Source organism: Spermophilus citellus (genome assembly GCF_964194105.1).
Source record: "Spermophilus citellus genome assembly, chromosome: 17".
Classification (NCBI taxonomy): domain Eukaryota; kingdom Metazoa; phylum Chordata; class Mammalia; order Rodentia; family Sciuridae; genus Spermophilus; species Spermophilus citellus.
In genome coordinates, this window is record NC_138199.1 from 63,689,463 (window position 1) to 63,714,080 (window position 24,618).

Here is a 24,618-nt window from a genome sequence, read left to right on the forward strand (position 1 = left end):
TCCTTTGCCTATTATTTGTTAAAAACAATATGAAAAAAAAAAAAAAAACGGATACAAAGAATCAGGAGGAAGACAAAACAGAGCTGGGCAACCTGTAAAGGGCACCTCAGGGCTCAGGCATACCAGGTTCCCCACCACAGCTCCTAGGCACACAGCTCCATCTAGACCCACTGCCTGGTAGATCATGATGCTTCCTAGGTATCGGGTCTCCCAGCTGTCCTCATCCCTGTGCCAGAGCTCTAGCTCTCACCTCTTTCTGCAGGTGCCAAGAGGAGAAGGATGGGGAGAAGAAGCCTTGTCAGCTTCCATGGCATTCTGGCATCCCTACCAGCCTTCTGGCCTGCCCCGCTGGGATTTATCCCTACCTTCGCCTGGGAGACAGCGCCATTTGGAGTGTGTCTCTCTGTGTGTGTGTATGTGTGTGTGAGAATGGGAAGAGGGAGAGAGAGAAGGAAAAATAAGAAGAGCAGACGGGATTCAAGAAAACTCCATCTTGCTCAATTACTTAGGACACTTTCTGGGAACACAAAGCCTCTCACCTGTCAACTCCGCCTCTAACCCTATAACCTCTGGCAGGGCCTCCAGTTCAACCTCAGGACCATTAGTGATGACGGCAACAACGGAAAAATAAAGGAAAAGAGTGGGGCTCGGGGCAGACTTTGACCTTGCATGGCTTTCAATTCTCCTGGTCTTAACCTCTTCTCTCCTGGCTCCACACCCACATGAACTCCAAGCCAACTTCCCATAGAAATAGTCTCAGTTTTCTTAGTTATAAAACAGAAATAAGAGGATTCCTTATACAAGGTCACTGTGAGAAATAAGAAATAGACTTTTTTTTTTTTTTTTTTTTGGTGTTGGGGGATTGAACCCAGGGCTTTGTACATGCAAGGCAAGCCCTCTACCAACTGAGCTATATCCCTAGCCCCAGAAATAGACATTTTTGTCAGGTAATCACACAAAGTTTGTTACTGTGAACCTGAATTTTGGAACACTATATAAACAATTTCTGAGAGCTCTCACGTCTTTGATAACCTGACTATCCTGTTTAATCTCCCTGAGAGTAAAATATGTTCCAAGGTCTAAAGACCACCTTGAAGTGACAGAGCACAGTGCCTTCAGCCAGGAGCATTAGAAACCAGCAAGGCCAGCTTTTGTCCACCAGGAGGCAGTGTGCCATTAGCTAAGGCTGCCTCTGGAGACCAGCTCTTACCTATCAGGAGCCAGTAATTCCTCAAGTAGTTGAGCTTGTTCTTCCCTTTGAGTCCGGGGTCAAACTTGAGGTCTGTGCTGGGTGTGATCACACATTCCCCTTTGTCCCCAATGGTGACACCATCAGTCTGGGGGCCTTCCAGCAAAGGAAGAGTGCTGCCACGAGGCTGTGGAGACACGGCATGGTGAGTCCAGGAGCCCTTGCAGGAGAGCAGGTTCCCCAGGTCCCACAGAACACCTCCCCAACCATTATCCCGAGCCTTGATAGATCTGCCATGCCTCCAGATGAGCCGTGTCTAGTGTGGGGCTCTAGTGTAGGACACTCAGAGCAAGACACAGGGGCCTTAGGACCAGGCAAGGGAAGTTGCTTTCTCGGAACAGGACTGCTCCACTGACACCCTTTCAGTTCTTAACCTGGGTTCTGAGGACCAGCCAGTGTGTTACAGGCTTCAAGAAACAATGATGAGAAGATCTAAGTGAAGGAGAATGAGTGGCTGTCTACTAGTCACAACGGATGCAACTCATGGAAACAATTCCATCTAGGTGCCCAGGTGGCTCCAGCACTGTCCTGCTCACACAAGCAGTAACCAACTCGCTGGGAAGACAAGGTACAACCAAAGAGCCCAGATACTAGAAGGGTCAGGGTGAGCTGCTGGGATCATAATGCCTTAGACATTCAAAGAAAAGACTGTTCACAGCAGGCTGGTGAGGTCCACAGAGGCTTGGGGAGGTCACAAAGAATGTAAGGGATCTGAATTAGGGAAAAGGAAGAAGGAAGGGCATTTGAAGTGTGATGTCAGTCCCAATAAATGCTCAGATGAAAGATGAACAGGGAACTCTGGGCACCCAAGAGAAGCTGCACTTGGCTACACTAACAGGGTGCTGCAAGTACTTGGTGATCCTGGCTGGAAGAGGGCCTGGACACCACCTGGGAGCTTAGATTTGAACACAAGAGCAACATGGAATAACCATGCTTCCGGCTTTAGGAGGCTGCTTCTGTTGCATATCTTGCTTTCAAAATAGAATATGGGATGTGCAGAAGCTGCTCTTGAAGCTTTCAGCTCTGTGTCTCATGTTCATAACCAGCAGGATGTCCTATATAATTCAAAGTCGTTCTTTGTGGAAAAGGAACAGAAGGCTGCATCTGCGAGCCCCGCAGCAGACTCACCACAACAGCGACCCCCTCATGCACCATGGAGGGAGAGGCATAGAGGCTGGTGGAGTACTTCCCAACATACAGGGTAGGCCTGGGAGAAAAGACACATGTGTTCGAGTCATTTCATGTACAGATCCCACAGAAGAGAGTTTTTGGGAAAGCAGAGTCAACCCTGAATACTGCCCACAGGAACAGCCTCATTAGTCCTGGGCATGGAGGAGAGAGTTGGGTGTGAGGCAGGGGTGCCGTCAAGGAATCAGACAGCAGGACTTCAGGTTCCAGCTTCACGTGCTGCCTTCCAAAATACAGACAAGCTGCCAAAGGGTGAGCCTCAGTTTCCTCATCTGCAAAATGCCAGGGCTGGGCTACACATTGCTCAGTGTAAAGGACCATATCTGATGACCAGTCAGCTTAGCACCCACTGTGTAAGACTCTTGAATGATCCTGATCAGCGCATTTCCATACCACTACCCCCAGTGTTACCACCATGCTGTCTCGGGGCTTTTTAAGGATTCTAGAGGCTCAGCAGAGGCCTGGAGGAACAGTCAACTGCTCTCCTCCAGATGCCCAGAGCAGAGGGATTTGTAAGAACTTCCAGTCCCCTAGCTAGGCGGTCTGTCCGTGGGGCAGTGTGGAGGGGATGGGGCCATGGCTGATGGTGGTATCTGTACAAAAGTGGGAGCTGCATCTCTAGATGCTTCTGGCTACTACTGTCTACAGCCTTTGTGGGGCCAGTTATCTACTAAATCACCAAGCCTCTTTCAAAAACACCTTCCATAGGAGCAGTGTCTTACAATTTAGACAACACTTTCATGTACATTATCTTCTTTATATTTCCCACAACTCTGTAAAGTGGGAAACTGAGGCTAGCCATAGTTAAGTGACTTAGTGACAGGTTATTAGCAGGTTGGGATGGAAAACACAGCCTACTGAGTCTTTGATATATCATACCACTTTTTTTTCCTTCTGCTTTTTAAAATGAACATAGCTTACAATAAAAATTTAGAAAATACATGAAGATAAAAAAAAATAAATTTCTAGCCACGCACAGTGGTGCATGTCTATAATACTAGTGACTCAGGAAGCTTAGGTAGGAGGATTTAAGCCAGCCTTAGCAACTTTTATTTTTACTCAAAATAAAAAATAAAAAGGGCTGGGGATGTGGCTCAGTGGTCAAGCATCTCTGGGGTTCAAACCCTGGTACCAAAACCAAATAAATAAATAATTTAGATTTCTTCTATTTCCACAAGAGATATAGCCAAATTGTATTGTAGTTATTTCAGCAGTTTCCTTCTCATTCTCACCCCAAATTTTGACTTAACATTCAAGAGCTCTGATACATCCAGGGGTAACCCCTGGTACTTATATTCTGGGGTTTCTGATTGAGACAGTCTTGGCTCATGATGTTCCTCAGGGCCTTGGAGACATCTGTCTTGCCCCCTAGCCTCCTCCAATGTAGGGTACACTAAATGCCAGTGTCACAGCTGCCACCCTCCACCCTGAGTTCCCTGACTCACGTCAGTTTGCTCTTGGCCTCCGTCTCTTTGGGGAACGGGTACTTCCACTTGGTGATGCGACCCACCTCCCCAGACATGAAGGTCAGGTAGCGTAGGGTCTCCACAGCGACATTGATGTGCATCACCTTCCTCAGACCCTCCCGCTGCCAGACGTAGAAGGCCACTACTGGAGAGGCATAGTTTTGAATCCACAGGACGTCCCCAGATTCGCTGTCCACAGTCACCACCAGTCCATCACCATTGGACACAAAGTGGGACATCTCTGTAAAGATCAAACAACAAAAGTACATTCTGTCTCACTCTATCCCACAACCACATCCTCTACTCTCTTGGCAAGCTGCGGTCACTCAGAGAAAACAAGACTTCTAAAATATTCTCAGAACAATTTATGGTTTCCATGAACTTGTTCAGGTTCCCTGATATCAAGACACTGAGGGTTGCCTGCAGTATAAACCTAAGATAGGACCATTCCCCCAAAGGCAATTTCTTCAGTCATGTTCTCTGCCATTCTGTTTAATAAGTGAGTAAATACTAAGGAGAGAGGAGACAATAGAGCTGCCTATTAATCTGAAATTTTATAGCATTGTTTGAAATCCATAGATCAAGCTACAAATCAGACTTATGAGCACCTCACTCACAAAGAAGCATTCAGAGACAGAGAGAGAGAGAGAGATGAAAATATTCTAGGCAGAGTCATATTTTCAGATACTAAGGTTAAGATGATCAAATTGGTTTTTAGTTATCATTTGAGTTGGAGGAGTGTAGATTAGAGAAATAACTAGGGGATGAGCCACAGTTAGAGTAGCCTTCTTGATGAGGCTGTTAATGACACATGCTGAGCCCCTAGTCCCCTGTACTGGATACTGAACCTGGGGGGTGCTTTACCACTGAGCTACAATCCAGCCCTTTTATTTTTTATTTTGAGACAGAGTCATCACTAAATTGTTGAGGTTGACCTCAAACTTGCCATCCTCCTGCCTCAATGTTAAGAGTAGCTGGGATTACAGGCATGTGTCACTGTACCTGGCTTATGTGCTGATGTTTAATTATGGTGTCCACAGGCTTGTAAATTTCTTCTGTGATACACAGGGACTCAACAAGGTATGCCCTCCTTCCTCTTCATCTAAACTCACTACCATTCTACTTTGGTTCCCCTCAGACTTCTCACCCAGGCCCTGTCATATTGACTGGGACATTTTTACTACAAGCCAACAGCAAGCCCAAAACCCAGTGATAAAGGGTATCTTAAAGGAAATCCTCTTTCTGGAGAGGTCATTTCCCATAGATGAATGTGCCTGCCAACCTCATGCAGCCCACGAGGAGCACTTACTGTAGTCCATGTCGTCCTCAGGCAGTGAGGCTGCATAGTCAAAGTAGGTGGCATTCCAGCGGAGCTCGCGGGTTTTGGTATCATACATGGTGATGGTATATTCTGAAGAACACAGACCAGTCCATCATCACAAAGGGATCTAGCACCTAATTAAAGTGTTGACCTTATCTAGTTACAACAAACAAATCCTCCCTAAATTACATGTTAAAAAGACCAGGTTATCCATGTGGAACAAGAAAAGCCATGTGCAGGAGAACTATAGTCCCAGACACACGAGTGAACCACCAGCATGTGTAGCAGAGACAAGTCACCCGTGCTGTGCCCTGTAACTCACAGCTCCCAGAATCATAAGAAAGGTAACACTTGTGTTTATCCACCCAGCTTTTGGGGTGATTTATTATGTAGCAATATTTATATGACATTAGAAATCATTACCTAGAAGGGGAATGATGCCACCAAAAAACCCTAAAACACGTAACTTTGACTCGGGAGAGGTGAAGGCTGGAGGCTAATAAGAGGACTGTTAGTGGAGACTTGAAAAAGTGAAGAAACCATTTCTGGAACCTGAAAAGGGAAGACCCAGCTTATGAGTTTCCATCGATGTGACACAATTAATGAGACTACTGTTTATAGTAACTTGGAATGCACTCAGGGATCTGGTTGAGATTTCTAGGTAAAAGGCAGAAATGCTGAAATTTTTTCTTAGCCATGTACGCTATACTGCAAGACAATGAGCTAAAGAAATCATTCAGCTTTTAAGCGAGAACATAGAGAAAAGAGAGGGTCCAGGACTGGCTCTCCAGCTAGAAAAGATGCCCAATGTAAAAAAATGACCTCAATGGCCCGGGGTTGTGGCTCAGTGTTAGAGCGCTTGCCCAGCATGTGTGAGGAACTGGGTTCTCATAAAAAATAAAAACAAATAAAACAAAAGAAAAGAAAAAAATGACCTCAAGGCAAAGATTAAATCCAAAGCACTCACTAGCTGTAAAAAAAAGGGCCTCAGGTCAGGGTCAAAATCTAATTCAGAGTGAGTCTTCTGAGACCCTTCCTTGAAACTTCAGGAAGATTTAAAGTAGTATCTCTCAGACCCTCTGTAAGGTAAGAAGGGGTATAAGAACCCTAAGAGTGTTGTGGTGCTGTAGCACTCTCACATTCCAAAGTAGGGATTCAAAGGCACAACTGTTATCCAATGGTATAGACTATAACTTGACACATGAGAAACCCACAAAGTTTTTAAAGGAGTAATATCACCATGGACTATAATGATCAGAGATAGTTAAAATGAAAGAAAACCTCTGGACTCCCTACTTTCAATGAACAAAGGACAGATTGAGAAAGTTAAAATATAGCCATTTTTATGGAAAAGAAGGATTTCTTGAAAGAACCAAGAGCAACTGAGAACAACATATTAATAAAACCAATCCTGGAGGGCAGAACTAGGCCCTAATCAAGGAAAATTCCCTGTCCCCCAGAGTACGGGAACCTGAAAACATGTACCTGGCTGGATTTCAGAATTACTAAGGACCAGTATCTGCTATGTGCCTCAGTTTCCTTCCATTTTTGAACGGGAATTGTTACAACAGCTATCCTATCTCAGCATTGTAGTTGGGTTGGGGGAAGGGGCAGGTGGGAGAGTAAGAGAACTTTTCTCTTTCCTTCACCTAATGAGAGGAGGCTCCTACTTTGACACAGACCCCATGATGTTGAATCTTCAGAATAATGCTGTGGCTAGACTTTGGGGATCTTGGGAAGGGTGAGTAAATTCTGTAAGCAGAAGGGCTGTAAACTACTGTAGCCTGAGGGAAGACTGAAGGGCAATATCTGAAGATCACCACCTATAATTCTTCCCAGGAATATGCAAGTCACTCTTTCTATTTCTCCACCTTTGGCTCTGGACTGGCTTTGTGACTTCCTTTCACCAACAGAATGCAGTGGAAGTAAGGTTCTAGGACTTCTAAGCTCAGACCTTATAAGGCATTCCAACATCCATGTTTATCAAGTGGGAATCAAGCTGCCATGTTAAGAAGTCCAGGCTATTGTGTGGAGAAAGGTCACATGGAGGTGGACCAAGGTCCCAGACACAGGTGAGCCAGAGATGACTGTCTTCACCCATCCCTTCCTGAATCCTATACCCAGAAAGTCAGGAATAAAATGGAAACAATAGCTTTACACAGTAATGCATGTGCACCTAATGCCAGAGCATAGCCCAACTCCCTTAAATGTCCCAGTTCTACCTGGAACTCCATGATTTTTATACCTGGGTAAAGCTGAGACCACTGTAAGATTTTACCTGATGGAAAAGGTAAGCCAACAAATCCCAAGCAGTCACAACAGTTGAAAATTAGAATGCCTGATTTTTATAGGGGGAGGGTTACAAGGCAGCAGCCTATGACCTCCCTCCTAGGACAGGTAAGGCCAGCCAGCTGCTACAGGAACCAAGATCGGTTTCATTGATTTGTAGAAATACACTGTTTTCTGAAGCATCTGAGGAAGGTTCTGTCTCTTTCTTCAAAGCTTAGGTTGCCTGAATGTTTAGACCTAAGTTTAGAGCTCAATTGTACATGAATTCATCCCAGGTTTTTAAATATTTTAATTTAATGACCTGCTTTATCTATTTTTTTTAAAAAAATTATTGACATATAATAATTGTACATCTTATAAGATCGTAGGTTTTTGGTATAATATTTTTTGCTTCTAGATGTTTTTTTGATTCTTCTTTTAGTTTTAACTTTTGTTCAATAATTTTCATGGTGATCCTGATGCATGTGAGGTATTGTACATATGAAAATGAGTAAGATGTTGCTTACTCATTCACTTGTTTAAATATCTGAGCACCTACTGTGCATCAGGGAGTATGTCTAGTGTGGAGATAGAGCCAAAATAAAGTCTTACCCTAGGAGAACTGATATTCTAGTGAGAGGGGCAGAAGACAAGCACATAAAACTTATAAATATATAATAACAAGCATTAAGAAGGTGACTGAAAAAAAAAGGAAATAGAAAATGGTGTGGTGAAGTGGGTGCTATTCATGAATGTAAAGGGACAATGACAGGGGTGTGATGGCTGTTATGACAGGCCTGTCAATTGCTATATGTGTCCCCAGAATGAGAGAGCTGAGTCGAGTGCCCCTGGGCAGGATGGGAGCTTTGAGGCAGGGGAAAAGACTTCACAGAGAAGGGAACTCTTGAGCAGCTGTGGAGGAAGAGAGGACATCTACCATACAGGCAACACCAGGCATGCCTGGCAGAAGGGATACCCCATTCTGAGTCGTAAAGAATAGCACTGCTATTTTGAGAACTGCAGGTAGTTCACCCCAATTGGAAAATGTTCTAATGAGGGAAATGCAGCAGTGAGGGCTGAGAAGTGACAGCTGAACAGAGGGGCTATGTGGGTCATGGTGCAGCTTAGACTGCATCCTTTAGGCAATGGAGGCCACTGCAGGGTCTTAGAAAGAGATGCTAAGGTTGTTTGGAAAAGGCAGCCCTGGCCACCTTCTGGAGAACCAGGTCAGGAACAGAGGCAGGTAGGGGAGTTTTATCAGATTCTTTCTAGAAACAGGTCGATTGTACAAAATGGAGGTTCATTTCTTACCTGTCCGTCCAAGATACAAAAGAGAGGTTGATGGGCAGAGACTATCTGCAAAGGCCGATGACAAAGTCTGCTGCTTCTCACCAGTCAAGAGGTCAATGACATACCAAATGTCCTGCTTTTTACCTAAAGGTCACAGGATACTCTGTCATTTACACTTATTCTATACAGAAAAAATTATCACTGCTTAAGTAGTTGTTCTAGATATTCTACTCTATGAATGAAATTCTTATAATGTTGAAGACATTTCTATGATATTTTGAAGGTGATAAAGTAAATGGTAATGTGGAGATAACTTCTTAGGCCACTGGGTCTTACAATCACTTAACAATCTGATCATCGGCATAAAAATTTCTCCAAACCCAATAACTAAGTTATAGTAAAAAAAAGTTCTGCTAACTTTCAAGTTAGATTTTATTGCTTGATTAATGGCCTTTAATGAAAACTCTGGCCTGTAAAGAACAATCCTTTTCCCGCAGACAAGGAGCCAAATACTAAAGAAATGTACTCAGGTGTTTATCTCCTTGATAACCATAATTCATATTTCTTAACATCCCTACTAATTAAGCCACATGTGAAGAGGATCTATAGTTACTGTTTCTAACTATAATTAGCTAGTACCTGTGACTGGTCAGTAGTGCTAGTTGTAACCTGATGCTAATGAGGCCAAAGTTACCTCAGCTTCCCCTTGGGTCAGTAAGTTATTCCCAGGCCATAGGTCATACCCCTCGCCTTGGTCAGCTGATTAAAAGATATGAACAGGTGAACAGCACAGCCAAACACCAGTATGAGGGAAACCCAAGGCATACGTATCTGTGCTATTCACACCAGGGCATCCTAGGAATGGTGAGGCAGTGCATGGGCCTCTGGTTTGAAGGTCAACATATTCACAGAAGCTATGACCTCAAAAGTATTCTACGTCCAAGCACTTTTGGAAGCAGAACAATGAGATCTAGGAAGGTTACAGGGCATTGAATTTGCTAGAGCTACACTCAGTTCTAACATGTGGCATACATGCTGATCCCACACATATGCAACTTGTCCACACATTGTGAACTCTCTATTCTCAGTAGGATGTTAATATGAAAAAGACTGAAGGTAGAATGAGAATGTCACCAATCAGCTGTGACCATGAATCCTTTCCATCTGGCATGGCATATATCAAGGACAACTGCAATCTGCATAACCCAGCTACTACCTTAATGGACAGACTGGGGAACTACCATGTTCTTAAATATACTTAATAAACTCACTTAATATGGCATCACACAAAGATAATGGAAACACAATGTCCTAAGTAGACCACAAATGACACATTGCTGGGAAAGGCTGGAAGACCAGATGAGAAACGGTGACACAGATGGTCAGAAGATGGTTGGATGGGCCTGGCATGGCCCAGAGAAAAATGCCTGTTGGTCATTTCTTCTGAATCCATACGCTGGGGATTCCTCATTTTGAAGGAAGGAAGCAAGAGCCCCAGTGTGGCCAGCAAAAACTTAAAAGCTGGCCTGCACTGAGACCCAGAAAACCATATAAAGCTCCCGAGGCAGGAACAGGCAATAAGCACTTTCAGTTCCTCAAAAAGAAAGCTGCTATATAAACACAGGCTATTATTACTACTATGATTTCAAGATAAATACAGCTCTCCTTTGTGTTACAAATGCATTTTTATTGACATTTTGGCAGCAAAATGGTACAGAAAAGCAGGTGAGCTGATGCTTTAAAAGCTGTGACCCCAGAGGTATAAAGGCAGCTTATCTAGGCAAGCTGTTAAGTGCTGTTTCTACCAAATATTTTGATAGCAGGAAATACGAAGAAAGCCCTATAATTAATAGGCAGGGCCTAGCTTTCCTTCATTGGCTCAGACAATTGTATTCACTTTAAATTTCACACAGTTGCAGCTGGGATGTTGTAATTTTGAAATCATAGGAGTAGGCCAGACCGGCAACTAAAAGCTTGTTAAATGAGTAACCATATTTACGGTGTCAGTTTTTCTCCTGGGTGAAAGGAACCCTTTCTTAACTGGTCAGCCGATCCTGGCATGAACAGCACTTGCAGTATGACCAAGGCAAGAAAGACCTTTCCCAGAAGGATCGGCAAGGGGGTGACGACAGCAGCCCTCTCTCTCAACTGCCATTTGCCTAGATTCCAGGACTCTCTGTCAAAGTGATCCAAGTTTCAGTGTTGAGAACAGGAACTCTTACCCATGTAGAGGATTCCATCTGAACTTCGGCATGGGGATGCCTGTACCAACTCTGGGATGGTGAAGGGAAGTTTCTTTAAAAAAAAAAAAAAAAAAAAGTAAAGAAAACTTAAAAAGGAAAAAATAAGTTAACCAAGTCTTATGCAATTATTACAAATTTACTGGGCAGTCTGTTTCTGTTACCCAGTTCTGCTAAAGAAAAGAACACTTAGCAGATGGGAGTTTTCCTAATAGGAACCCAAGAAGAGGGGGGTACCCCGTGTTTCCATCCACTACTGAAAGGCCTTGGCCTCTGAACTCTGTAAATACTAATTCCTTTACTTGACACAGGAGGCCAGGCTTTCTGTCCAGGCACTTACCAGGCGTGACATAAGCCTTTTCTGAGAAGAGAACACAAATATGGAGAATTACACTATCTTGGTAGCTCTAAGGGTAGTGGAAAGGATTCTCCCATCTTGGAAAAGTAACCCAGAGCTGGCTAGACTAGGTAGAAGGATGATGATGCCTTTTGGAGGTGGGAGGAGGTCATGATTTTAATGCTAAAGAGAAACAACCTTGCAACCAAGCTTCAAGCTTGGAGGGAAAAAAGGCACCATTACATGGGCAACACAAGAGTTGGAGGTGGAAAAAGAAGTTTGGTATTTCCTTCAGTAAATCATTCTCTACTGAAAAACAAGAAAATTGAGCTTTCTGGTTGAAAAAGGAAGTTATGGTAGGTGCCAGGAAAAGAAACCAAAAGAAATCCAAATGTTTCAACATGTTTCATCATAAAACTGACTCTTCTGCGTCTACAGCTGACATCTGACAAGTCCTTTTGGTCTATGCTCGTTTCAGTACACTTTATTTTTGGAATACTCTTGTGTTTCTGAAACCATTCTACAGATACTGCTGTTACAGAAACTCCAGGCTACAATGCTGCCACTTTTTCTCCAAGAGAAGATTTCTCTGTAGCATTGATAAACAGAATTATAAACTGAATCAATAGTTTGGATTTTCCTGCCATTTCAACATTCAAACCAAGCCTTAGAAAAGGCAAAATGCCATTCGGAGGCAGTAATGCCTGGGTTTTTGCCAGATGTTTCTGATCATCAGAAAGTGGTTGCCAGTCCTCTGGTTTGGAGTCCTGGGCTCTGAACTGAGCACTGCCACAGCCCTCCTACTTTGAGGCCCAGGCTGGGAAACCTATGATCTCTGGAATTACTAAGCCACAATACATAGGAAGGCACGGTGGTGTTAAGAGCATCCTCTTCAATTAGACTTCTTTACATCCCAACTCCAGTCCTAAAAGCTTCAGACTTATTCCCTAACTTCTCTGGGCTCAGTTTCTAAAATGGGGAAAACATCTATGGGCTGCTAAGAGGCTCAACATTTTCTGACAAACAAGGTGCTTAAGAAATGCTGCCAGGTGGTGGGGCTTGGCGGCGTACACCTGTAATCCCAGTGGCTCAGGAGGCTGAGACAGGAGGATCACCAGTTCAAAGCCAACCTCAGCAACAATGAGGCACTAAGCAACTCAGTGAGACCCTGTCTCTAAATAAAATACAAAATAGGGCTGAGGATGTGCCAAGATATTTTTATTTTATTTTATTTTTTACATTTTGAGATAGGTCTCACTAAGTTGCGAGGGTGCCTTCAAATCTGCAATATCCCTGCCTCAACCTCTTAGTCACTGGAATTACAGGTATACACCACAATGCCTGGCTCAAAAACTAATTTTAAAATACCCAAATTAGTACCCATAATCCACTTACAGTTTAGACCAATGGTTCTCATCATTGGCTATGTATTAGAATCTCATAAACTTAGAATCTCTCAAACTTTCTATGAATCACATGATACACAAACAGAAAAACACAATCACACACCTCAGTAATTATTAATCACACCTCAGTGAATATTCTCATGGTATTAGCACCTGATGAAGAAAACATTTCTAGCACTCCTGAAGATCCCTCTTGTGCCCCTTTTTTAGCCATTAACTCTTGGGGCAACTATTATCCTCACTTCAAAACAACACAGAGTAGGTTTTCCTGCTTTTGAACTTTATATAAATGAATCATTTGGAATGTAGCTTTTTGGTGATGTTTTGGCTCCACATTGCATTTGTGAGATAGATCCATGTTGTGTAAGGTCACACACTGTTAATTCTCACTGTCACAGAGTTCACTGCATGACTGTCTCTGTACTTATTTATTAAACATTTATTTTGTACTTTTGACTAACTCGGATCCTTGTTGTAACAATTCTGCAAACATTGCCTTCAACTCTTTTTTATCCTCTCCCTGTGGTAGTGGGGATCAAATCCAGTGGCATACCCCATTTTCTTTTTTTGTTTTGAGACAGGGTCTTGCTAAGTTGTTGAGGCTGGCCTCAAACTTACAACCTTTCCGCCTCAGTCTCCTAAATCCCTGGGATTAAAGGTATGTGCTACCACCCCCAGCTTCCCGTTATTTACCCCTTTCTACCGTTGATGTTATTTGGCTAGTTTCCACTTTTTGTTTATTATAAATACTGTTGCTCTACATTTGGGTGGTATACATTCATGCATTTCTGTTGAGTTTATATTGGGTGATGGTTACCAGGTTGTATGGACTCTATGCTGCCAAACAGTTTCCCAAACCAGTTGTGCCACCTTTTATCTCCACCAGCAGAGGATGCAGTTCTGGTTGCTCTACATCCCACCATGCATTTCCCTTTTTTTTTTTTTTTTTAATGTTCCCATTTAATCATGCTGGTGAACAGCTGTATGCATACTGAGTAACAGCACAGCCCTGTGATTTTACTTTGAATTTCCCTAATGACTAATAAAATTGAACACCTTTTCATATATTTATTCATCATTTAAATGTCCTCTTTTCCATTTCTGTTGGGTCATCTGTCTTTTTCTAACAGTCCACAGGAGCTCCTTAAATATTCTGAATTTGAATCCTTCAACAGTTAAATAGAACATAAATACTTTGTTGTTTCCTTTCTTCAGGGTAAAAAGTTCTTAATTTAACCATTTTTGCCTAGATTTATGGTTGATTTTTTTTATATTCTATTTTGTCTACTCTAAGGTCATGATGACGTTTCACTACTCTTTCCTTAAAGCTTTATTATTTATTTATTTTGCATTTAGGTCTTAAATCTGTCTGGAACTGATTTTCAAGTGGACAGTGTGGGGTAGGAGTCAAGTTATTTTTTTTTCTTTATGGATATCCCAGTTGACTTATACCATTCACTGAAAAGAGCCTCCTTACCCACCATACTGTGGTACCACCTTTGTATAAATCAGGTATCCATGTATGTGGGTCTGTTTCTATTACTGGGAAGTTTTGTTTTGTTTTAATCCTTATGTCTTAGATCAATGAAATTGGGACTTTCCCGGACTGAGATCTAGGCTCAGACATTTTTCAGAGTTTCCCCAGGTTATTATGATGTGAAGCAAAGGGTGACAAACACAGATCTAGATTCTCAAACGGAGACAGGGTGAATACTACAGGTCTCCCTTAAGGATGGGACGGCGGTGGAGACAGTGTTTCAAACTACACCCCCTCCTCCCAAATTGAAAGTCTCTGATTGGAGCCAATCTTGTCACTGCAGAGACCCCTCTATCCTTCCAGTGTGTTGGCTGGGCCACCAGCATCTGCTGGTCTGGGTCTGTTTCTGAACTCTGGACGCTCATTAAAAACTCACTTAGGAAGCTGTGAAAAGATACTGGTGCCGAAGCCCCACTCCAGACTGCCTGAATCAAATCCTCAGAAGTCTGTTTCAAACTCCCAGGCTTTGGCATGCAGACACAGTTAAGGACACAGTTAAGAACCCTCCAGGGTACACAAAGAAGCTAAATATCCTCACCGTTAGGCCTTCATTATTCTTGCCCCCAAGTGTATACAGGCTGCCATCATTGGGATCTGGGAGGAAAGCAGGCCTAGAGATGAAATAAAAAGTATTAGTGATGAAGTATAGCCCAGGGCACACAACTAAATATCAAGGCCATGCAAAGTCATCATGCAGCAGGAGTGGGTGTGATGTGAGTGAGTAGAAGACAACTCCACCTACTGCTCTCTCATGTCAGCCACAAATAAATAAAACACCCTATGGTATAAGTGGAGAAAAACAACCTACAAAGGAAGGATCATTAGAAACCGTAGAAGATAAGTTGTCATTTGGTCAAAACACTCTGGATGAGGGTAGGGTAAGTGAAAAGGACCTAGCACGCCTACTTTCCAATCGCCTCCTCAACTGCGCACAGAACATCAACAATTAATATTTAATAGTATGTCATGGTATATAAACAAGTAGAACAAATCTAACTTTAGTTTTGAACAAATGTTTATTTTTCAAATGGATGCAATAAAAGCAGACTCAGAAAACCTGATGTCAGAGAACTCGACAGGGAGATGGACTGGGATCTCTGTCAGCAGCTTCCCACTAAACCAATGGGAGGTGGTCCTCCGTACAGTTAATCTGCTAAAGACTGAACTATGAGAGTCACCCAAAAATCCCTGGCTGAGTCCCTGTGCAATTTAGGACATGCCATCATCTGTACAGGGGATATCTGGATTTCCCTGTAATACATATACTCTAGAAGTAGGTCAGTCTTCTCCTCTGTATGACTTTGAAGAGGGAGAGATCCAAAATTTCTTTTTTCTTGCAGTATTGAGGTTGACCCCAGTGGTACTCTATCACTGAGCTACACTCCCCTTCCCTTTTTATTTTTTGTTTTGAGATGGGGTCTGGCAAAGTTGTCCAGGCTGGCCTCAAACTTACAGTCCTCCTGCCTTAGCCTCCTGAGTAGCTGGGATTATAGGAGTGTATCACCACACCCAGCAAGAGATACAGACTTTGGAAGTTTAAATTCAAATCTCAACTTAAGGTTCATCTCAGATAAACTCTTTTAACACATTGTCCTCTTCTCCCCAAGGATCATAGCACCCTCTCCCCATCATATCATCAGTAGCATTCTATATACCTCACTAATTCTTCTTCTACCTTAAACTTGTGCCTGTATGTACTCCCAGCAATTAGCCTGGTAAATGTTGATTGAATGAATAAGATAATGAATTAAAGGGAAATATAGAGCAAATCAGAAAACTTACTCTTCAACGTGCGTCGGGACCTGCAGGACTGGGTCTGTGCAAAAGAACAACAAAGGCATCATCAGACTGGGAAAATGTCAAGAATTCCAGAGATTTCCCAGGACCAAGTGACAAGTTGTACTGATAATAGAGGTTGATATACGTGAGATAACATCTTCGAGGGCACTTTAGAAATCCTACACACAAAGACACCAACATAAGCTCTTAGGAAGGTCCCTGAGACTGGATTGAGAACTGAGCCCAGAATGGAACTGCTGTTAAGAAACCTGAGTGTCACTTGTGGGGTAGATATAGAAGAAAGAACTAGTCATTATCCTCAGTAGACAGGAGTGATAACATCACTATCTGGCACATTGAGAACTTCTAAAATCCAAATCATTACCTTGTCAGAAACCTGGAATAGTATAACTAATTAGAACAAATTTTAAAAATATATGTTAAAAAGAAAAGAAACCTGGAATAGCACTAGAAATTCCCATTATGAAATGCCAAACTGTGGGTAAAGAACTGATGCTGACTGATGGTAGACGTACACACACTTTGAAGCAGCCTGTGGCAATCCTGGATCTTTCAAGCATTGATTCCTTTGGGTCCTTTAGCTTCATTTCCTTAAAATCCAATTTTAAAAATATAAAATATTGAAAATGCTTTTTTTTACAAAGGTGCTCACAATAGTATTACAAATGTCTAACTATTCAATAATATGTTTAAATTATGGAATGTCCACTTAGTGGGGAAATTAAGGCTTTTAAAGGGGCTAATAAGAATTTTAAACATGTACGAATCTTTATTCAGTTATGACACTGCATGTAGAGTATTAATGCAAGTATGGGGAAAATTTTCAAAGAAAAACTAGATGGAAGGACCAAAATGCTAATTGAAAGTTATCTCTGTGGGAGTATAACCAACCTTTTCTATATTTCTCAAATTTTCTACAAGAGCAAGCATTACTTTTTAAGTTGGGAAAAGGGTTTTGTTTTTCCTCTAAATCAATTTCATATTTACAACAGTTAAAAATGGAAATGTCTCCCTAGATTCTCCTGGCACACATCAAGAGGTGGTTCCTGACAGTCTGGAATGGATGGTGGTAGAGGTGAGAGGGCATGAGCTTGAACACATCTGAAATCCTCAGTCAAGAGACTGGAGGAGTTATTGCCAACATTCAAAACCCTATGGCTACAGCTGTGCCGTACACAACTTCAGAGAACATTCTAATAGGATTTTGTATGTAGATTCCCAGACCCAGGAGGCTCTGCTTTATGGTCTCAGACAGCTGTCTAATCCCCCTTGCCAATTGGGATTCTCGATGACGGAAGCTTTATCAAGCTTCATCACATGTTGACTTTGCTTTAAAAGCCCAGCTCCTACACAAAGACATACGGTGCTCACTACAACAGAAGTACATTCACCAGATGTGGTCTGTGGGCAGCAAACAATTCACTAAACCAAAAACACTTTAGGAAACAGGATGAACTTTCAGTCAGTAAGCATATGTTTATCTTTCCCATTAATCACCTCTCGGTACACTCTCACAAACAGACTGATGTAAGAGACAGGAAATAAAGGTGCACGGCACTCACTGACTGAAACAAACTAGTCAAGGTGCAATTAGGACCCAGGTACTTCAATGTGGCCCTGAAGTTTTGCAAGCCAGGAAAAGCAAGACTGTCTCTCATATTCCAAAGAAAGCTGGCGGTTAAAAAAGGCATCTTTTATGTTCATTTCAGTCATTTAATGCTATCACAGATAAACAAAGATAAAAAGGACACTGTCAACATCTAGCAATCACCAGAAACAAAACACAGAGAGTGACATGACGGGAATACTTGCTTATAAGTTGATCTTTGTGTACAATGTTTGCTTAGTCTTATCAACTTGTCTTTAGATACAGATTTTCCTGGTTTTCTCTAGCTTCCCCATGGGTCACTTGATCCTGAGGCCTCAGGCCCTAAGATGTGCCCCATACTGTAAGACACAGGACACCAGTGGAAACAAGGAAGGATTCCCACATTGGGGTGTCAGAACCATGCTTGTTTCTAGTCGAGGAGGAGATAAAGTCCAGAAGGAGGAGGTTAAGGTCACCTTAGCATTCCCCATCTGCTCAGTGAAAATGGGTACCCAGATAATAAGCTCTGTAAATGTGTGGACCCGGTAAAAACCCAACAACTAAGGCCGCTCTGACAGGGGCCAGCAAGCTGAGGTGTGGCTTCAGAGGTACAACAAAGAATCTTCTATAGATAATTTTCTTCTTAAAGAATCATTTGGATCCAAGATTTGCTTGAAAATATTATAAAAAATAAATGTATGTGGGGACAGATAAAAAGTGGCAGACTGGTGATAACTGTTAAAGATGGAACATGAGAACTTTGGGGAGGCATTTTACTATTCTCTGTACATATGCTCAGAATTTTTCCATCTAAAAATGGTTAAAGACACTTTGGGAAGCCAGCAAAATAAAAACAAAATGCATTATCTGAAAGTGTACAATGAAACATCAACAGGAAAATATGGTGGTTTTGACCTGTTAATGAGAACTGGTATCAGGCAAGATTTTTGCTTTAAGATTTCAACCATGGGAAAAGACACATTGAGCAAACTGTAAGGCTGTACACAAACACCACTGCAAAATAAGCCACTCTATCTATATGGAGCCTGATAAGGGTCAACACCAACCTCAAGTTGTTTTACTTTCAGGAAAAAGAAGGGGGCAGGGGTTTCCTTCACAAGTGTAAAAATGAGTGTTATTCAAGTTAAAAATGAGGTTACAGGGAAATCAATTGCAATCGTTGCAATCAACGTTTGGTCTCTGGATCAACTCAGGAGAGCAGCCCGCTCACTGCTGCCCTGGGAGGAGCAGCCCCTGGACCCGACGGTGCTTCCTAGTGTGGCCTTTCCACACACAGGAACCAGCGTCCTGGCTGCTACTGGGTTGTGCTAATCTAACCATCCTTGCTAATTTGAGGCTGAAATGACAAAATAGATGTTTATATCATTCCTTTGTCCAAATTCCTAAACACTTCTATCTCCATAAGAAGTTTTGTTCCTATTTCCTGCTTTAAATCTGGAAGGGCATTTCCATGTTCTCACCCCTGCCTCTCTTTTCTCTCTCAGGAAGCATATCCACTTGTCTAATCTTAAGAGGTGGATTCTAGGTCCCCACCATGAGTTCTTCCCTCTAGATCAATTAACTAGACATTTCACTATTTCCTACCAGCACCTCAACCTCCACCATCCAGGTCGCTCCCCACAGAATGGCTTCTGCTCTTGATTACCTTATTGAGTTAAGGGATCAACCATTCACCTAGAGGATAGCCAAGACTCAAATACACTGCTGACACCTATTTCTCCCCAACACATGCCACTGACTGCCAAACCCTGTAGTCTATTTCTACAAGGACTGTCACCCTGCTTCCTACTTCCAGTGTCCCTTGAACATCACAGAACCCCTTGTGTTCCAAGTCCTCCCTTTTCTCCTCATCTGTGGTCTTAGGAATCAGACAAATGTAGGCTTAAATCATAGCTCTGCTACTGACCATCTGAGTGACTTTGGCAAAGCTTAATCTCTCTTAACCTCAATTTCCTCATCGTAAAGGGGGGAAAAAAACAGATGACACCAACTTCATGTGGCATCTCTGTGGATTAGATGAGGATTAAATATTTGTTAAGAATTTCAGTCAGTGCCTTGACACAGAAAAGAGTGACCCTTTTAAAAACAAATCAGATTATGCTTCTGGTTATTCAAAATCCTTTGTTAGCTCCTGATCTCGCTCAGTCAAGTCACACAGTAGCCCATAAATCCCATGCAATCCTCCTCTCACCTTTTACCATCCTCCTATTGCCTCCAGCCATGTGGGCCTCCTTGCATTCCTTGAATTCTGCCAGCATGCCCCTGTTTCAGGCCCTTTGCATTGGCTGTTCCTGTCTGCCTAGGTCTTGGACCAAATGTCATTATCTCACAGAGGTCTTCCACGACCACTGCTTATTCCCCTGGGATATCCCATCCCTCTTCTCTGCTTAATATTTTTCCATGACACTCAGCACCTCTGAAGATCTTTACATTTTGTTGCCAACTTGTTTAATGTCCAACTCTATCACTGCAAGCTCCTAGAGAGCTGGTTTATCTCCTGTTGTCTGCTGTTCTTAGCATCTAAAACAGTGCCTGGCACACAGAAGATGTTTAATGCACTGCTGAATGGAGCAACTGTTAGTTTCTTTTCTCCTTCCTGTTTAGCCTCATATCCATTTTTGATCACTTCTAATCATCCAGCAGACATACAATCAACCCTCGACCCAGGACCTACCTAGAAAGCCTCTTTCCTCCATCCAGGTTCTGAGCACTGTTGAAGAAAATACTGCAATCATGTGTGGGGATACCTCATACACATATGGCCAGTTGGGTCTCAGGCCATTAGCTCTATCTAATTTCTGGTTGACCTCGGTTCCCATCCCTCCTAGCTGCTATTTCAAACCCTGCCTCCCCACAGAATGGCTTCTGCTCTTGATTACCTTATTGAGTTAAGGAATCAACCATTCACCTCAAGGCCCTTTCTTACCACAGATGAATCTGCCTTCAGTGCCACAGGGGGACTGCATGAGCTTACTGAGACTGCCAACCCTTTACCTTCTCAGTTTGCCCGCTCCACCCTTCCCTTCCAGTCTTTGGTAAAGGGACAGGCTTTAACCCTCAAGCCCAGATACTCACACTTCCATCTGGGCCCCAGGCAGTCCTGTGTCTGTAATCTCCAGCTCTTCCTTTCTGCTGGCTACCTCACTGCCCCTTCTGCCTATAAAACCTCTAATTCCCCCTCTCCTCTGTACATGATTCCCTTTCTTTCCTAAATGCATCCATTTTAAGTACACGGGTTGAATAATCTTGAAAGCATATCCACTCCTGTAACTGTCATCACTGTCAAGATACAGAAGGTTTCCAACACCCCAAACATTTTCTCATACCCTTTTGGTTTCAATACTTCAATCCTTACTCCAGACAACCACTGATAGATTCTTTTTGTTTGTTCTATCCGCATGGAGACCATACAGTTGGTATTGTAGCTGGCTTCTTTCTCTCTGTATAACATTACTGGAATTCATCCCTGTTGTATATATCACTCTTTTTTATTCCTGAATAGTATTTCACCCTAAGAATATGCCACAATTTGTATTTGGGTTGTCTTAGTTGCTTTGTTGTTGTTGGTTTTGCTATTGTGAATCAAACCACTATTAACATTTGTGTGCAAGTCTTTATTTGAGCCTGTTTTCATTTCTCCTGGGAAAATATCTAAGAAGTAGAATGACTGAGTCATATTGTTTGCATTTGACTTGATAAGCAATTGCCAAACAGTCGTCCAAAGTGGTCCTACCATTCACATCTCTCCGTGTCTGCGAGTCTGCCTTTCAGATCCACACTCCATCTGCTGCTAAGAGGGTTTGACAAGGCAAATCTGTGCATGCCTCTCCCTTCCACAGAAGCCTATAATGACTCCTCTCTGCCTACTGAATGCCTTCTCTCTCGGTGGCTCAAGTCAGAGGTTCTCCAAACTTTCTCGTTCACAGTACCTTTCGTGTCTCTGTAATTTTTTCCCAGTGCCATAGGCCAAAAGAAACACCCAACAGTTTCATTTATTCAATAGTTAGGTCCAAACAACTTAGTAAGTACTTAGGGTCTAGCAACTGAAAAGTCTTTCGGGGGGTGGGGGGACCACAAAAATGGAAAGAAAAAGCTTTATTTCATTCTTAACCACAACTACTTACCAATGGGATGTGCATACCTACTGGTACCTGGACTGCACCACTTCCAAATTTTGTAAGGGACTGGACACTGCACCCTTGTTAACATTCCACATGCATTTCCATGTGGTATTTGAATTTTGGCACATGCCAAAATTTGGCAAGTACCAAAAACTCACTTTTGCAAAGATACAAAACATCACTGAAAGGAATACAGCACAATCTAATGTTAAAACTACAAATTCCCTCGAGCATGAAATTTGATACTTGTCAAGTATCACGGTGTTTCTCTCAAAACATTAAAACAAGTACAGTGGCACCCTAGGGCCTCTCAGCACATGGTTTAGTAACTGGAATCCTTAGCATTCAAGGTCCCCTAAAACGTGGGCCCAATTCTTCTGCACAATTATCTCCCAGTGATGCCTCTTCCCCAAACTCACTCTGTGCTTTCACGTTGGTGGCTACACTCACTCTTACCTGCTCCATCTCCACCTATTTAAATCTATTCGAACGCCCCCTTCTTCAGGAAATCAGAAATGCACCCTCCACTGCACTTGCAGTGTATTCATGATGCACTTTTCTCAAGGGCCAGGTACTTCATTGCCTGTGGCTTCCCTGGTTCCTAAATATCTGAGGGCTGGATTGAATTTTAATCAATCTGGGGGCAGGGCCCATCTGTTTTGTTTAATATGAAATATACACAGAAAAGTACAGAAAGCTCACTGTACAGTTAGTGAATAATCAGAGAAGGAGCTCTTGGGTAGGAGCTGCCCCAGTCTTTGCCCTGCTCTCACAAAGTGGCTATTGCAAATGCAGTCTGCAGAATGGAAGGAAATCAGTAAGTTAAGATCATCAACATCACATGTGGCATACAGTCATTCAAATTTTTCCTAAGGGAAACACATTTCCACATACAAGCCTACATTATAAAATCTACGAACAGTCTGGGCAGCTGTTTATTGGCATTTGCTTCAAAATAATGGAGGAGAGTAAAGGGGACTGCCATGTGATGAACAGTACTACAGCGGGGCACTCGGTGCCAAAGGTTTTCATGATGCTATTCTCTTTTCTAAATGAAAAGTTTATAAAAAATGATAGAAGCTAACAAAGGATGGTATTTCAACAAACAGATTCCCGGAAAGAAAGGCATATCCTTTCAGCTCCTACCTGCAGGGGTCTGGGGAAGCCTGTCCCCCAGTTTCCGGGGGTGCACAGTGAGAAGGGAGTTACACTGCACACCAAGACCCTGTCAGCACTACAGTGGGTGTCTCTGACACAGCCTCACCAGAATTGGTGCAGGCATAGGGGGAATGTGCAGTGACAAGTCAGCTAAATAGAAAATGTCTTTGACGAAGTCAATCAAGATCTAAGGAACTATTTCTAACCAGAGTTCAGGATGAATGGCCTTCTGAATGATTCAGGCAGATTTCTTCCATGTAGGAAGAAATAAGAGCTCTTTGATTACAGAAGCCATGAGAACAGGCTGCTCACTGACTACAGCTCAAGGAACTTTGCAAGATCGTTCTCTTCTTTTCCCCAGATGAGCACCAATATTTCTGGAACACACCGCTTCTCGAGCAGCATCTAGACAAGCACTGGTTGTACTGCCCAAATGTCCCTGGCCTTCCTTCTGACCCCCGATCTGGGCCCACATGCAGGCATTTAAAAGCAGCTTCCTCTGAAGACTTCTCCAGGGTAACCAAGATGTCACAGCACAGTCAGAAATTCTCCAAACTGGCTCCTTCTAAGAAGTGTACCTCTAGTAATAGTTTGAAATGTACTACTGAGTTGGAGCTTTCAAGAGAGATTTCAAAAGGACCCACAGACAAAGTTATAACAAATTTGCCTTCCCTCTCTCTTTCTCTCTCAGAAGAAGGTCAACAACCCCAATACTAGTAATTATCTATTGAGATTTACCACATACATCTCAAAAACAAATGTCAGGTATCTATTATCAGCTTGGTTCTCTGTTATGTACTGCTCAGGGTAATGAAAAGAAGTATACAGTTGACTTATAAAGTGATTATACATGAAGTGGTGTACAAAGAACTGTAAAACTTGTGGTATGTGCCACAGACCCTCCTAGGTGCAGGTAGAAAAGCTTCATAAAAGTGGCAGGTCCTCAGCATGGGGATGACAAGACAACACGAGTGAGGAACTGTTACCCTGTGTGGGAACGAGGCCTGGTCACTGTGACATGTTCTTGGCTAAGGCACAATACCAGTATGTCTTAAAGACTTTGCAATGGCGTATGTGGGCAGCAGGACCCAACTGGAGGCTTTGGAGAAAAAGACAATGGGATACCGTCTTCTAAATGCAGATTTGACAGGTGGTGGCCATCGGGGAAGAGATGAAGGAAAGGGGAAAGAGGGAGTCACACAGCTGGAAGGAAGGCAGCAGGGAAGCCCAGGTATGGCGGGCCTAAGCCACCAGCCAAACAGTCCTGACCAGGCAGGAATGGGTACAAGAAAGGAATGAGAAAAGGTGACAGATTTTAATCCTAGTGGAAGGAAACAGGGAAACTAGAGAGGTACAGTCTGAATGTGATAAACTGCCATTTCCTCAAGAATGCACTTAATGTTCTAATACTGTTTTCTTATTAAACAATATTGGCAGAAACAAAGTTAATCACCTTCTCTTAACTCAAAACTTAACACTCCCAAATATGTTCCATGCATCAAGTGACCAGTTAGGGAACATTTCTCCCTAGTGGCAGTTTATTCCTTCCCTCTGGAGGAAAGGTGCTTGGCTAATCTAAGCCCTAAACTTCCATTAAGATTGTTAGATCCCAAGTTTAAGTGAGAAAG

At 42.7% G+C, this 24,618-nt stretch overlaps 1 protein-coding gene across 1 annotated transcript in view; it reads right to left on the bottom strand.

The window, feature by feature from the left end:
• The window catches only part of ERN1 (endoplasmic reticulum to nucleus signaling 1), an 86,337-nt gene that overhangs the window by 22,496 nt on the left and 39,223 nt on the right, over positions 1 to 24,618 (bottom strand). The window contains exons 3-10 of the mRNA XM_081270911.1: positions 16,085 to 16,118; positions 14,841 to 14,913; positions 11,005 to 11,077; positions 8,804 to 8,926; positions 5,213 to 5,314; positions 3,883 to 4,144; positions 2,378 to 2,456; positions 1,211 to 1,376 (exon numbers count right to left, since the gene is read on the bottom strand). Coding sequence (XP_081127037.1) covers positions 1,211 to 1,376; positions 2,378 to 2,456; positions 3,883 to 4,144; positions 5,213 to 5,314; positions 8,804 to 8,926; positions 11,005 to 11,077; positions 14,841 to 14,913; positions 16,085 to 16,118 — 912 coding nt within the window. The remainder of the gene's footprint in view (positions 1 to 1,210; positions 1,377 to 2,377; positions 2,457 to 3,882; positions 4,145 to 5,212; positions 5,315 to 8,803; positions 8,927 to 11,004; positions 11,078 to 14,840; positions 14,914 to 16,084; positions 16,119 to 24,618) is intronic.